This window comes from Colletotrichum jinshuiense, chromosome 1 (genome assembly GCF_051148585.1).
Source record: "Colletotrichum jinshuiense chromosome 1, complete sequence".
Taxonomy (NCBI): domain Eukaryota; kingdom Fungi; phylum Ascomycota; class Sordariomycetes; order Glomerellales; family Glomerellaceae; genus Colletotrichum; species Colletotrichum jinshuiense.
In genome coordinates, this window is record NC_139302.1 from 6,127,257 (window position 1) to 6,142,645 (window position 15,389).

Below are 15,389 nucleotides of genomic sequence, written 5' to 3' on the forward strand. Positions count from 1 at the left end.
GTTAACGTGTAATGGGAGGTGAAAATTCTTAACCGGAGGCTGGGACGATCATGGCTTTTGAAGTCTTGAAGGAAAATTAGATTGGTGTAACCTGATAAGGGATTAATAATACCACGTCCTGAAATTATCTGGAATTTCTTTCGACTTCATCACGTTTTGGTGAGTGACGGGCTGAGTGAGCTTGGACCATAGCTCGGAGTCGGATTTGGTGTTTAGTGAACAATATCTTGGGTGTCGAGGGAAAGTCTATTTAGAGTCGGTGGGAAGGTCGTGCCGACTCCGTGTACGAGCACGGCTCGAAATATCTGCTAGTTCTACTGTGTTAGCTTTAGGGCAGTTTGCTCTTTGTTATCATGTACCGCTCCATTATACTCAGTGCCATGCCCGATTGCGGTCATGCATCATTAATTGATAAAAGGCTGACAGAATTTTTTTTTTTTTACACCCAGGGAACAATAATCTTTGACCTTGCACCAATGAGGTATGAGACGCATGTCACGCCAGCCTAGGTAGCTCACTAAAATTCAAAGCCCACGTATCGAATCGAAGACTTTAGTTCGGACTACTCAATGCTGCTAGAGGTAAAGAGGGTACGTATTCTGAAATCATTACGAGCAGAGAGAAAGCTGTGAAAACATCGTCGAAGGACTGGACAAGTTACGAAACAGGGGTGCTATTCAAGACAAGCAGGCAGTTAAGTTAAGTGTTACGCGCATTATAGAGCAGTTTGTAGTAGATGCTCAATAGCACATAGAAGCTTCCCATTGCGTTTAAAGAGATCGGGGTTTTCAGCATAAAATGTTTTATGCTTACGATACGTTGTTTATGCCTAAAGTTTCTCGGGGCTCGCTACTCCTGTCGGCGCACCTGGTATCATCGCGGCCATGATCTTACAAAGCCTGCTTAAGAATGGAACGAGTCGTATTAACCTCTAATCTACAAATTCCCCTTAGCGGTCAGTGTCGGAGCGGTATGAAAGGCAACTTTCTTGTCCCGGATCACTAATCCAAAATCGGGCGAAGCGTTAGCCCGAGTCCACAGAAGTTATTCTGGGGTAAACGGCAGGCTCGAGGAACCTTACCATGCGAGATCAGTAATAAACAAATTTTTATACCAACGCTTTTGCATTTGTAACCACATGCATTTCATTTCTTACGCTTAAAGCCAATGAGCAAATATTTGCCATTCGATGTCCGGCCGAGTGACGGAGAACCCGGCAAAATAGTTGTGACATGACAAATCATGTCAAGTTCATCCGATAAATGGACATAACTAAGATTCCGTGAAATGTATATGATTCCATGTAGGCATGCGGAACGCACTGGAATTTAAGAAAGCCTTGTGCAATATTAAGCTAAGCACCCACAGCCGGACAAATGGTGCGGTTCATCATTTGACTGCAAACCTGTTGTCTATCTATTACAAAATGAGTGCACCAAGTACTGTTCTCATTACCGGTGGAAACCGAGGCATTGGGAGAGGCTTCGTACATGCTTTTCTTGCCCGTCCATCCACTACCGTCATCGCCGCCGTCCGAGACCCCACGCACTTGACTTCGAAGGCTCTCCATGATCTCCCCAAAGCAAAGAATTCTCAGCTTATCATCTTCAAGCTCGATTCTTCCCATCCCGATGAAGCTACAGAAAGGGTAGCTCAGATCCAGAAGGAGTACAATATCGGCTCACTAGACATCGTCATAGCCAATGCTGGCATTGCCATTGATGGTACCACCGTCCGCAACACGTCTATTGAAAATATAAACCAACACCTCCTCGTCAATACTATTGGCCCTGTCGCTCTTTTCCAAGCTACAGCGGAGCTGCTAAAGTTGAGCAAGACGGGAAACCCTATATTTATTGGTATTTCATCCATCATTGGATCCATTGGGTCGATGGACGCCTTCGCCGAGTACCCGCCAACGCAGAGCCCCTATGGTGGCAGCAAGGCGGCTCTGAACTGGTTCATACGCCGTCTACACTACGAAGAGCCATGGTTGACAAGCTTTGTGTTCCAACCTGGTCTGGTTGATACCGAACTCGCCGCTTCAGCAGTTGCCGCTGGGCCTTCGACTTTAAAACTGGCTGATTTAGGTCCCTTGAGCGTCGAAACTAGCGTCTCTTCGATGATGAAGATCATTACTGCCGCATCCAGAGCAGTGAGTGGTACTTTTCAGAACTATGACGGCACTGTTATTCTGTGGTAGAGTGTTTATGTTAGGAAGCGGGGTTCATCGGTACAAGACGAAACTAAGATACATTCAAGATTTCAATATCCAGTTCTCCCGCCGAGCCTCGTCGCAAGTGGGATCTTTTCAAGTTGGGCGTGGGGAAGCATTCCTTTAGTCGCATCTCACCTCGATGCAAGAGACCCGTCTGGTGATCAGCACGACTCCACTAAGGTTTACAGCACTGTTAGTCTTTAGTGTTGGCCTTATTTTTCTTTTCTCTTTGGGAACTGTTACCCTTAGCTTTATAGGAATGAATGGAACTATGGTCAATGAGTTAAGCAGTAGCCCGGTATCATGTCATCAGTTTGTTGGTTTCGTGGATGCCTAGCAAACTGGGGCCGCAACGACCACCGAGTTTCTAACGCTCAACACAAATGCAAAACCTTTCTACCAAACCATAGGAAGAAAAACATTACCTACAGAAACTCTATGATCTTCACTCATCCGAAAGCCGCAACCCTCAAGCTTTCTTATTACAACATCATCATCGCCATGGGCCTTCCTCCGTCTACAGCATTTTCCTTGGGCACTTGGCCGGCTTCTCCGCTGCCTACGCTTCTCCAACTCGTCTGGTCAATCAGAAGCTATGAGGCCATTGGTGGCCCCTATTGCCATTCTAAACGATGCTGGCGATGCCGTTTACGATCACGCCAACCCTGACGACCATTCTCCTTGTTATAACACTGGCAACGGCCAAAAACCACAATTGAAGGCGACCGCTGGGAACGCGCGTATTCCACTGTAATCGGACTTCGTGGCGCGCCCCTAATACAGGTGAGGCCAAAGGACATGATGGTACAGTCCTTAGCGGCGGTACGCAGCAAAAGGATACCGAATTTATCGGTGTTGCTATTGGTATAGACTGCTTGTGTGGTTGAGTATGCTACAATTTACGCGCTTAGAGTATATAATCCGTGCCCGAGATATAGTATAGCCTAGTTCCTTCCCATGTCTGCCCTCGTATTTACACCTCTGCCTCTTTGCGCCAAATTTCCTTTGCTGTTTCTAATCTGTTCTCTAGAACTTTCTCTGCATCTATTCCAATTGACTTTAACCACCGTGGATCTATGTTGTCAATGGCTAGATACGGGCTCTGGTCCCCCTTTTCTACCGTCGCTCTAGCCGCGCCCATACCGAGATATGCAAATCGGTTTTTCTTACACGGCCCAAGATAGGTAATATCATAATCTTCGTATCTTGGTAACCTGATTGTGTCCATGTAATGCAAGGCACTTCCCGGCCAGATGGAGTTCACTCTTCCCGTCTTAGAATGCTTGTACCATCCCCCGCAATCCTCCGACCATACCGTATGCCGCGCCCACTCCTGGCAATGGGCGTTGAACTCATCCGTGACGTCCTGTCTGGGCGCCACACCGCAGATGTTCTCTGTCTGGATCTTGGTCATCATCTGAATGACGTACTGAGTAACGTGCCACATGGAACCGAGAGACGAGCCATTCTGCACCGGGGAGTTGGGGCCTTGGAACGTGAAGAAGTTAGGAAAGCCCGGGATGGCTATTCCCATGTAGCCCTCAGGAGAATCCTTCCATTTCGCTGCAAGATCAACGCCGTTCTGCCCAACAACGGGAAACCGTGGACGATATGAGACGTCGAATCCTGTAGCGCAGATAATGGCATCAACTTCGCATTCGGTGCCGTCGGCGCCAACAACTTTTGTGGGGGTAACTTCAACGGCGGGCGTAAAGTGCACTGACACGTTAGGCTCTTGAATAGCACTAATAAGTGGATTAGCCAAATAGTGCGAGGATAAGAAGAGTTGGGCGCATCAAACCGCATAAAAGGATCGCCTGGGTTAGGTCGTTTACAACCTACACTCCAGGTCGGCATGAAGCCCTTTAGTAATCTCTCACTCTTAATAAAACCGGACATTCGTTCCGTTATCTGCTTCCGGGCGTGAGCCTGGGCCGTCGAGCCCTTGAACATGAGGGGGAAGAAGCCGCCGAGTCCATTCTCTATTTCTTTGGCGTGGGCAACCAGTGCCGCCGGGTCTTTCTTAAAATTCTCCATCTCGGCTGTCGTATATGCATGGTCCTGCCCGTATTTGGACGGTATGTTGACAAACCATACCCCCGTACGCACAAATATGTTCATATGCTTGACATGTGGCTGCATGGCCGGGACAACCTGGATACTCGAGGCGCCGGATCCGATGACGGCAACGCGGTCCAATTTCCACTGGTCGGCGCTGTAATCATTAGGCCATCCAGCTGTATGCATGACCCTGCCCTTAAACGTGTCCAGACCTTTGATATTGGGCAGCTGGAAGTTGTTCAGCAGGCCAGTGCCGTGCAGGAGCACAGTGCAAAAATCCTCAAAGTCGCGAGTAGAACCGTCGGGCAGCGTCTGCCTAAGCTTGACGAGCCATTCCCCAGTGTCTTGTTGCCAATAACAGCCGATAATTCGGTGATTGAAGTGCATGTACTTCCCAAGGTCGAAAACATCGCAGACCTTTTTCAGGTAGGCCCAGATGTCGGAGCCAGACGAGTAAAATCTAGGCCAGTCGGGCTACAGACAATGTGTAAGATGCGTATGATCTTGTTCATTTTGACGTTTCTTCTCGCTTTAAGCACTGAATTCCAGTGAAGGATACTCACATTCAGTGCGAATGGCAAAGTATATGCATGACTAGGGACGTCACATGCACATCCGGGGTAACGATTCTCGAACCAAACTCCGCCGAGGTCCTCGTTCTTGTCATAGATGACGTGTTCAACATTCCGCATCTGCTTCTGAATGTAGTATGCATTCATGATTCCGGTGACTCCAGCGCCGATGCTCAAGATGCGGAGCTTTCGCGTCGAGGGAGCGCGCAGCACAATGTCCGGGATCTCATATTCGGGGTTACGCGGAACGCCATTAGTGGCATAACCGTCAGTGGCGAATTTTGTGTAGGCGTCCATATTGGCCGCCGCGTTTTTTGACCCACGGGATGGAGAAGAGAGGCTGTTCTGGAAAGGAACCAGAAGGAAAGATGTATTAGCATGAATGAAGTCCAGTACAATCATGGAGATAGATGGAAGTCTGCTTCCTGGTTTGAGATCGAGTGGTATCACCGGGGGCGAACCCCCCTCCTTAGTCGGCGGCTTACGGTATAGGGTAAAGACCGGTCCGATGGAGACAAAACACGCCGGTCGGCGAAGGCCTGAAAACACTAATAGTTCAGCATGACAATATGATTAGGGTGGGCCCGGTATGTGCCTAGCTCAGTCACGGATGGACAGCGCCGGTCTTGGCAGAATAATAACACCTAATTACACAGCACTGCATCCCCCTCGGAGAGTAAGTAATAGAACCCACCGATAGTAGCTGGCTAATTGTATGATGGGTGCTGTCAAAGATATTCCGTTGTACTACGGAGTGTGCACACACAAAAGTGAAGATGCCACACTTGTATGTGTGCTACTTACTGAGTGACAAGTGCCTAACACCGAGTGACGTGCGCTAATCGCACGGGGGTTAAAAAAGTTCAAACCCAAGTTGTGCCGATTCAACTGAAATGCTCCCACGTGCAAATTAGGTTGTATCAAGATTTATTATTAAAAGATGGAACATAACGCAGTCCTTAATTGCCATGGACGCAAAGACGGTGGGAAATTCACATTGGTTTGCTCAAGTGATCATTTATCTCGACAAGGCAACTTGTACATTGAGCTTTACGGCCACAATCCGGTCAAAAACTCCAACTGTTTCTGTAAAACATCTCCCATTTCCTCGCCCGCCAGACAATCCATATGGCCTTTTCCAGGTACAAGTAGGAACGTTTTAGGCTCGTCAAACATGCCAAAAAGCTTCTTCTGATTCTCAGGCAGTGATATGTTGTCATCTCCAGGTGTGACAACCATTACCGGCGTTGGGCTGACCAAAGACATTGATCCATAGGGCTGCCACGTCACCAGGTGGTAGTAAGTCTGTATCGTTGTTTGGTTCGTGAAGACGACGTTACTAAGAAACCGGTGAAAATCTCCCATTGAGTAATTGTCTCCCCAGCCCGCCGGGTTGGCACCATTTTGATCCACGAAGGGTATGTACACAGGCGGGTTACCAGCCAGGCGAGAGACACGGTCTCTCATTGCCAGCGTCATGGCCGCTCGCCCTTTCTCAGGAGGATCGAGGATGTAGGTGGTAATAGGAGCGACCGAGATAACGGCCGCGGCGCGCTTGTCGAAAGCCGCCGCGACGAGCACAATCATGGCGCTAAACGAGTTACCCCAGTAGACAATACGTTCTGGGTCAACCAGAGGATGGGTAGAGAGGAAGGTCAGGGCATCATGGTAGTCCTCAACGAGCTTGCGCGGGTCGACCTCGTTTCGAGGCTCGCCGTCGCTAGAGCCAATCGTACGGTTATCGTAGACCAAGGCTGTAAAACCTCTTTGTTGAAACCAGACAGCGACATCAGGCAAGAGCATCTCCTTGGGGCTGTTAAACTGTTAAAAGCACAGTGAGCAGGCCATTGAAGTTTTGAATGTTGCAGTCGGAAATACGTACACCCTGCGTCATAATCAAAGCTGGACCGCGCTGCGCGGCTGGATAGAGCCAGCCGCGCAATGTTAACCCGTCGAGTGTGCGGAACTCGACATCTTGTTGGCTCATGGTCGCGGTGTTAAATTTATTGCAGATAAGACGAAAACAAGCTCTTTTGATTATGGAAGGCTAAAGTCAGGCAGACAGTCAAGCATCTTTGAAGACGAACTGAGAGATCCAAGTCCAAATGCAAAGTGAGTTTAAAAAGAAGACGAGGTGCAGCAAGATGCGGCTCGAATCTCACTCAGTCGCTGTGATTATTGTGAATCATCTACCCGAGTTCGCTCACCATTCCTCAAACATATTAGGGCGAAAAAAATCCATCTTACTACAGAAATAGGTTAGATCCGTAACCATCTTTGCTTCATAAGATGACCGAGGTCGGAGGGTTTTGACCAATGCCCATGTCTTGGTTAGGTGCCGGCTTACAATGCCCCGGTAGCCGGGTAGAATCTTCGTGCGGTGGTGAAAGTACCCGGAGCTACAACGAAATGGATCGGCCCGCATTGTTCTCGCCGACTAGCTCGGCGCCTACTGTCGGACCCGTTATCATGGCAATGGTTACCTCCTGTGTGTTTACTATGGCCTAAATTGCGGCATATAGTCAAAAATCTATCACGGAGCCCTGGTGGTGGCAAGAAGACGTATACGGGTATCTACCCCAAGACGCCAATTGATAGACCTGAAACCACGGCTTATCCATGCCAACGGTTTTGTTAGGGCTATGAGATCTTGTAGATTTCTTCTCAGTTCCCATGATCGCGTTCTCGTTCATTGAGCCAAACTGCCAAAAAATTGTTCATACCACCCCTTAAATCTTATCATGGCGTCCAAGAACGGCAATAGTCACACATCAGGCGCACTTCCAACTGCCGCAGAGCCCATCGCCATTGTATCGGTAGCTTGTCGCCTGCCTGGGCACGCAACCAGTCCACAAAAATTATGGGAGTTCCTTCAGGCTGGAGGCATTGCTGTCTCTGATACGGTGCCTGGCTCCCGCTACAACAGTGCTGGTCATTTCGATGGCTCAGGCAAGCCGGGCACAATGAAGGCTTTGAGCGGCATGTACATCGAGGACATTGACCCTGCCGAGTTTGATGCCCCCTTTTTCAACATCAACAGGGCTGATGCAGTCGCCATGGATCCCCAACAGCGTCAACTGCTGGAGGTAGTTTACGAATGTCTTGAGAACGGTGGCATAACTCTCGAAAAGATAAGCGGGGAGGATATAGGTTGCTACGTTGGCAGCTACAGTGCTGGTGAGAGCTCCCGATGGACAGTTGATTCTGGCCTTTATCAAAAAGAAAATGACGGCTAAAGACTGGCTGAGTAGATTATCATGATATCCAAAATCGGTCACCTGAACAGAGGGTTCCAGGAATGACTGTTGGTATCGGCCGCGCAATTCTTAGCAATAGAATCAGCCATTTCCTCAACATCAAAGGCGCAAGGTGAGTGCTTCAGGATGAATAAACTCGATTCGAATCGTCGTTGACATTTTTTTTGTTGCCGACTCGCAGCTGGACTATTGACTCGGCATGCTCGGGAGGATTGGTAGGGGTGGATGTGGCTTGCCAGTACCTCCGAGCCGGGAAGCTTAGCGCCGCGATCGTGGCCGGAGTCAACCTTTGGATGTCGCCTGAGCATCTCGAAGAGCTGGGAACTCTGCGGGCTGCATATTCAGCTAGTGGGCGGTGCCACACGTTCGACGCAAAGGCAGACGGCTATTGCAGAGCCGAGGCAGTCAATGCCGTCTTTCTCAAACGCCTATCGGATGCCATCAAAGACGGTGACCCCATTCGTGCCGTCATTCGGGGTACAGCAAACAACAGCGACGGACGAACCCCAGGAATCAATAGTCCTAGCTCAGAAGCGCAGGCTGCTGTGACCCGTGCAGCCTATGCTGACGCAGGTCTTGACAGCAGTCATTACGCCGAAACGGGTTACTTGGAATGCCATGGAACTGGAACCCCAGCTGGTGATCCCCTTGAAGTAAAGGGTGCTGCATCTGTTTTAGCCCATATGCGTCCGTCGTCTGAGCCACTCATTATCGGTTCACTGAAGAGCAATATCGGACACTCGGAACCGGGAGCAGGTATCTCAGGACTTATTAAGGCCACAATGGCAGTCGAAAGCGGCACGATCCCAGGCAACCCGACTTTCATTACACCGAATCCGAACATCGACTTTGAGGGGCTTCGTGTGCGTCCCACAAGGTGGAATATTCCATGGCCCAAGACGTCCAGTAATTACCGCCGCGCGAGCGTCAACTCATTTGGCTATGGTGGATCGAACGCGCATGCTGTTTTGGAGAACACGGAACAGTTTATCCAACATCACAACACATGGATACGAAAGAAACCCAGCCCGTATGTAAGCTCGTACATTAAGACTACAGATCTACTATCTTTGATTGAGGGAAACGGGGTCAATGAAAGGGCTTCAACCGGCAATCCCCAAGTACTCGTCTTCTCGGCAAACGACCAAGACACATTGAAACGTCAGATCGAGGCTATTTCGTCTCACTTGCTTGACCCTCGAGTAAGCATTAACTTGAGTGACCTCAGCTACACGCTGTCAGAGAGACGTTCACGACACTTCTTCAGAGCTTTTATGCTGAGCCGACCAGCACGGAAGGGCAAGGCTGGGAGCATAGCGATGAACTTGGTCAAGTACGCCAGGAGACCCCAGACCGCCACCAGGATTGGCTTCGTATTCACTGGCCAAGGCGCTCAGTGGTCCCAGATGGGTGCCGAACTCATCAGAATGTTCCCGAAGACCGCAAGAGCCATGGTAGAGAAACTCGACGCCGTGTTACAGGGACTGCCAGCAGAAATAAGGCCAGAATGGTCGTTGCTTGAGGAGTTGACCGTGCACCGTGCCGCTGAGCACCTGCGGAAGCCTGAATTCTCGCAGCCTTTGGTCACAGCACTGCAGCTAGCACTTCTTGCAGTACTCGCCTCTTGGGGTGTCCGCGCTGATGTGGTCGTGGGCCATTCCTCGGGCGAGATTGCTGCTGCGTATAGCGCCGGGCTTATCACGTCTGCACAGGCCATTCTTGCAGCGTATTTCCGGGGTTTGGCCGCCAAAGAAGAATCTAGGAGTATGGGCATGATGGCTGTCGGACTGGGAGCAGAGAGTGTGATGGCATATCTAGATTCCGACACTAACTTGAGCAATGATGTCGCGATCGCCTGTTACAACAGTCCCTCGAGCATCACCCTCTCTGGTCCTGCCGCGTTGCTCGCCAAACTTGCAGAGACCATCAAGGCGGACGGACACTTTGCACGATTGCTACATGTTGACCTAGCCTACCATTCACGCCACATGAGTGAGATAGCGCAGCGATACGAGAACTTGCTTTTGAACCATGGCCGATTTAGCGACGACGAGGGCAATCGCATCAAAGCGGGTGCGGCTGTTTCGAAGCCTTTTATGGTTTCTTCTGTGACCGAAGAGCCGTTGGCAGGGCCCGAAGCATGCGGTACAGCCTATTGGAAATCCAACATGGTGTCTCCAGTAAGATTTGCTGGTGCGTGCAAAAAGGCACTCACCGACAGCGAGAATTTTGGTGCGACCTGTTTGATCGAAATTGGGCCCTCCAACACCCTATCGGGACCAGTTGGGCAGATTATCAAGGAGTCAGGAGTCCAGAATGCCAACTATATATCGGCAGCAAAGCGAGGGGAGGAGTCTATACTTGCTCTGTTTGATGTTGCTGGACAGCTGTTTCTGGACGATGCCACTTTGTCGCTTCGCAACGTAAACTCTGACGAGACGGCTGCAGACGATTTCGAGCCAGCCGTCATCGTTGATCTACCCAACTACAAATGGAACCATTCGACAAAGTACTGGCACGAAAGCCTTGCCAGCAAAGACTGGCGTCTAAGGAAGTTCCCTGAGCACGATTTGCTTGGTAGCAAAGTGCTTGGGACACTTTGGCAGAGTCCATCATGGCGTAAGACGCTTCGTCTCGCCGATTCCCCCTGGCTGCGAGATCATATGATCGGTACTGAAATTCTCTTCCCCGCCGCCGGTTATATTGCAATGGCCATAGAAGCTGTTCGCCAAACTGTCTTGTCAACAATGTCGGGAGGAGATACGGCCTTCTTGACATCGAAGGATCACTACTACAGTTTGAGGGACGTTCGGTTCACCAGGGGTTTGGTGCTTCAGAATGACGTCGACACGACCGTGATGTTGTCGCTTGCGCCCGTACCAAAGCTGGGCGCAGCTTGGTGGGAGTACAAAGTCCTGTCTCTGGCAGATCCAGACGCGTCTTCGACATTGTCTTCATCGGACACCTGGAACGAAAACAGCAAGGGGTTGATTCGAGTCGAGATTGGCACAGCAGCTCAAGACGCGTTGCCTCGAGCCCCTCTTGATTTATGTGATTTGCCACTAAGAGATCCATCCCCAGGAAGCCTTTGGTACAAGGCTATGACGGATGCAGGATACGGATACGGACCCGATTTTCAAAAGCAGCTGTATGTTGAGTCCAGGCAAGGCAAGCCGAGCTCTCGTTCCCTTGTATCGCTGGAACCGCCTAAGTCCAAGTGGAATCCGCAATCGCAGTACTACCCGATGCATCCCGCTCCATTGGATGGCTGCCTCCAAAGCGTTTTTACATCTCTGCACCGTGGTAACCGCAGCAGCTTTGACGAGGTTTTGCTCCCGGCTGGTATTGATAGCATCATTGCTTCAGGCGGCACCTATAGCTCGGGCAACGCCGTAGCGTCGACCACATCTCGATTCATGCTGGTGGGAAACCCTGAAGAATCAAGGAAGACATTGTCAGATGCATCTGTATATGATCCTGACACCAGAAATCTGATTTTGGAACTCAGGGGCGTCAGCTTCTCCACTATGGATGTTCGAGACAGCGTTTATCTGTCGCACAACTATGCTCGAATTGCTTGGAAACCTGATTTCGCTCACTTGGATACCGATCAGAAGCTGCAGCAAGCAATTTCGAGAATCGCAAACGATAGTGCCGATGCCGAAATTCAAGAGCTTCTGGACCTCGCCGCGCACAAGACTCCCAATTTGAGTGTTCTTGAGTTCAACCTGGCTCCCGATGTAGTCAAATCCTTGTGGTTGGATGGTGCAGGATCACAGAAAGCCGCCCCTCGCGCCGCCATCCGTGAGTTCCATTATGCCTCCGACAGTGCGGATGTAATATTGGCATCTAGAGATATGTATTCGCAGTCAGCGGTAGCCCAAAACGCGCGCTTTACTCTACTCGACCCCTTCAGCCGGGCATTTTCCCCGCCCACCGAGCTCCCCCAATTCCATCTTATGGTTGTGAGGATGCCGTATCTCATTTCAGCCAAGAAGCTTGATATACTTGCAAGAAACATCCATCGTCTGTTGGCCAACACAGGCAGTGTTATCTTTCAACTTCCTAGTGACGGCGGAAAGCCGGCAAATGGAACAATGACAAATGGTGACGCAGCGAAGGAAACCGATTTAAATATTACCGAAGACAGAATCATGGAGGCTTTGGTTCACAAGAAGTTCACGAAGATTCGCCGGACAAGGGCAAGGATTATGGTTGCTGACGCTGCGCCTGGCCTGGATGCGGAACATCAAAATGATGACAGAGACGTCATCCTCGTGGGTCTCTGCTCTGAAAACATTGATATTGTTGCTGCTGCTGCTGCAAAACTGAAAGAGAAAGGATGGAATATAAGTGAGGCACATCTCAAATCCGGCCTCGAACTTGAACAGCTGCCCCCGAAGTCCACTGTGCTCGTACTTGACGAGGTTTCTCAGCCAGTCATGGCCACAGCAACGGAGGGCCAGTGGAAGGCTATAAAGACTGTAATACAGCGGGAATGCAATCTCCTCTGGGTCACACAAGGCTCGCAGATGGAGGTTACCGCTCCGCTTAAATCTGTCTGCCACGGCGTCTTCCGAACAGTCCGTGCCGAAGAACCTCTGTCATGTCTCAATACGTTAGACGTCGAGTCGGCGACAATGGAGAACTTGGACACGATGGTCAGCACAATTGAAACAAGCTTAAATGAGCTCAAGTCACGAAGATCATCGACGACTCCACCTGCGGAGTATGAATATGCAGAGCGCGGGGGTATTTTGCACATCAGCCGTGTGTGGCTTGATGATGGACTCAACCAGGTTAAACTCGAGGATAGCCCAGGCGGCTTAAGTCCAGTCATGGTCGATTTGCACGCTTCTAAATCTACTATTCGCATGGCTGCCGAGCGACTTGGCAGTCTTGATGCTCTACAGTTCTACGAGGTCGATGGGAGCGAATCCGAGGAGCTGGGTCCGGATGAGATCGAAATTGAGCTCTTTGCCTCGAGTTGCAACTACAAAGAGGTTGCTGTAGCTATGGGAATTGTACCCGAAGACGAGAAACGGCTTGGGTGGGACGGCGCCGGCGTTGTGGTGCGCGTGGGCAGTTCAATCACCAACCGTCACGTCGGGCAGCGCGTTGCCGTTCAGCGCAGCGGCTGTTTTGGGAACAGAGTCACGGCTTCTCACAAAGTTACCTTCCCAATTCCTCACACGATGTCGTTTGAGGAAGCTGCAACTCTACCAATCATCTTTGGCACCGCTATTTACGGTCTTTATCACCTGGCAAATCTGCAGCGCGGCCAACGTGTCCTGATCCATTCAGCAGCCGGCGGTGTGGGCATCGCGTGCATTCAGCTGTGCCAGCGCCTAGACTGCGAGGTTTTTGCCACAGTCGGTAACTCCGAGAAACGCAAGTTCCTTACCACTGAGTTTGGGATTCCGGACGACCATATCTTCTCGTCACGGTCTGCAGCTTTCGCACGCGGTATCCGAGAGGTGACTCAAGGGTACGGCGTCGATGTTGTCGTTAATTCACTGATTGGAAATCTGCTAGATGAAAGCTGGCGGCTTCTTGCTGCTCAAGGAACTCTCGTCCATATAGCGAAAAGGGACAGCTTCGATCGTAACTGGCTTTTCATGGAGCCGTTTGCTCAAAATTGCTCGATACGCAGCCTGGACATTAGTATACTGCCACTGGACACTCTCTCAAGGTAATGGAATTCATATACTCTAGCAGCTTGATTTGTGCCTTGCTTACATTTCTTCAGCGTTTACTCAGAATTGGTCAAGCTGATCATCGATGGCCACGTCAAGCCCATCTCCCCACGACGAATTTGGGGTTACCAAGAAATCCCTGACGCCTTAAAATTGCTTCGGGCAGGCAATCATATTGGCAAGTTTGTCATATCGAATGGACCTTATGCGAAGGTTATGGTTCCGGTACGAACTGACGTCTGATGACACTTCTTCATCTCTGATCTCTTCGCTGATTTTCCCCAGGTCCGGCCAGCCAAACGTCAGGCCAGCTCACTTTTAAATTCTGAGCACACATATTTCATAGTTGGAGGCTTAAAAGGCGTCTGCGGAAGCCTGGCTATACACCTTGCTCGACAAGGCGCCAAGTACCTTTCCATTATGTCGCGTAGCGGATACGAAGATCACATGTCACAGAGTGTCGTTCGAGACCTCAAAGGGTTGGGATGCTCTATTGATCTTCTCCAAGGCGACGTGAGTCTGATCGATGATGTCAAGCGCTGCTTCGAGAAAGTTTCGGCTCCTGTGGGCGGTATTATTCAGGGCGCAGCTGTTTTCAGAGTAAGACGCTATTTCCATTTCCGATCTAGTCAATTTGTTCGTTGAGGATGCTAGAAGCTAACGTCACTTTTCTGTTTCGCTCAGGATCGAACCTTCGAATCCATGACCCATGAGGATTACCAGGCGGCGCTCTCTTGCAAAGTTCAAGGCACTTGGAACCTGCATTGCGTCTCAATGGCAACACAGCAGCCTATTGGACTCTTCACCATGCTTTCCTCCACCTCAGGGCTTGTTGGACAGAAAGGACAGTCCAATTACGCCGGTGGCAATGTCTTTATGGACGCGCTTGCAGCGCACCGCCGCACACTAGGTCTACCCGCCACAAGCATCAATCTAGGTCCTATCGAAGATATCGGAGTAATACAAGGCAACGAGAATTTGGAGGGGAGGTTTGACCGAAACACCTGGTTCGGAATCAACGAGGGTCTTTTACGCCGCATCGTCGATTACTCTTTCCTGCAGCAGCATCCCGACCCAAAACGCCGCCCCAACATCGCCAGCCAAGCCCAGATGATCACTGGAATAGTCTTGCCACAGCCCCAAGACAGTGAACTGGTTCTCCGCGACGTGCGCTTCGCTGGCCTAGTCGCCGGCGGAGACGGTCATACATCATCAGCTACCTCTGGGGCGTCATCTGGCGACAAGGATCTCGAGGCCTTCTTTCTACTTGCACGATCGAGCAATCCTGATCGCTCCGCCGTAGTTTCCGCTGCTGTCGCGGCTGTCGGGGCCCAGTTTGTCCGGCAGCTACGTTTGAGCGAGAGCATGGACCCAGCCCGCCCCCTGAGCGTATATGGAATGGACTCGCTCGCGGCTGTTGAGTTCCGAAACTGGGTGCGCTTGACGTTTGGTGCTGAGCTGACGACACTGGATGTAATGAATGCAGTGAGCTTAGTGGCACTATGTGACAAAGTTGTATTGAAGATGGGGATTACGCGAGGTGACTAGTTAAATACTCATTGAGTACGAATCAACATAAGTTAGG

At 50.4% G+C, this 15,389-nt stretch overlaps 4 protein-coding genes across 4 annotated transcripts; 2 read left to right on the plus strand and 2 right to left on the minus strand.

Annotated features, from left to right (window-relative positions):
- Nucleotides 1-1,426: 1,426 nt before the first annotated feature.
- On the plus strand, nt 1,427-2,203 carry EsH8_I_001610 (uncharacterized protein; the record flags this gene model as incomplete). Its single annotated transcript, XM_083269023.1, has 1 exon — nt 1,427-2,203. One exon carries the CDS (start codon nt 1,427-1,429, stop codon nt 2,201-2,203), a length of 777 nt encoding a protein of 258 aa, XP_083119461.1.
- A 988-nt stretch (nt 2,204-3,191) lies between these two features.
- Nucleotides 3,192-5,148, minus strand: EsH8_I_001611 (flavin-containing monooxygenase; the record flags this gene model as incomplete). Its single annotated transcript, XM_083269024.1, has 3 exons — nt 3,192-3,963; nt 4,020-4,753; nt 4,843-5,148. 3 exons carry the CDS (start codon nt 5,146-5,148, stop codon nt 3,192-3,194), a joined length of 1,812 nt encoding a protein of 603 aa, XP_083119462.1.
- Nucleotides 5,149-5,901: 753 nt separating this feature from the next.
- On the minus strand, nt 5,902-6,838 carry EsH8_I_001612 (alpha/beta hydrolase; the record flags this gene model as incomplete). The annotated part of the gene is made up of 2 exons (XM_083269025.1): nt 5,902-6,672; nt 6,734-6,838. The coding sequence occupies 2 exons, from the start codon at nt 6,836-6,838 to the stop codon at nt 5,902-5,904; spliced, it is 876 nt and encodes a 291-aa protein (XP_083119463.1).
- Nucleotides 6,839-7,592: 754 nt separating this feature from the next.
- On the plus strand, nt 7,593-15,352 carry EsH8_I_001613 (type I polyketide synthase; the record flags this gene model as incomplete). The annotated part of the gene is made up of 5 exons (XM_083269026.1): nt 7,593-8,028; nt 8,103-8,220; nt 8,290-13,772; nt 14,151-14,404; nt 14,489-15,352. 5 exons carry the CDS (start codon nt 7,593-7,595, stop codon nt 15,350-15,352), a joined length of 7,155 nt encoding a protein of 2,384 aa, XP_083119464.1.
- Nucleotides 15,353-15,389: the final 37 nt, after the last annotated feature.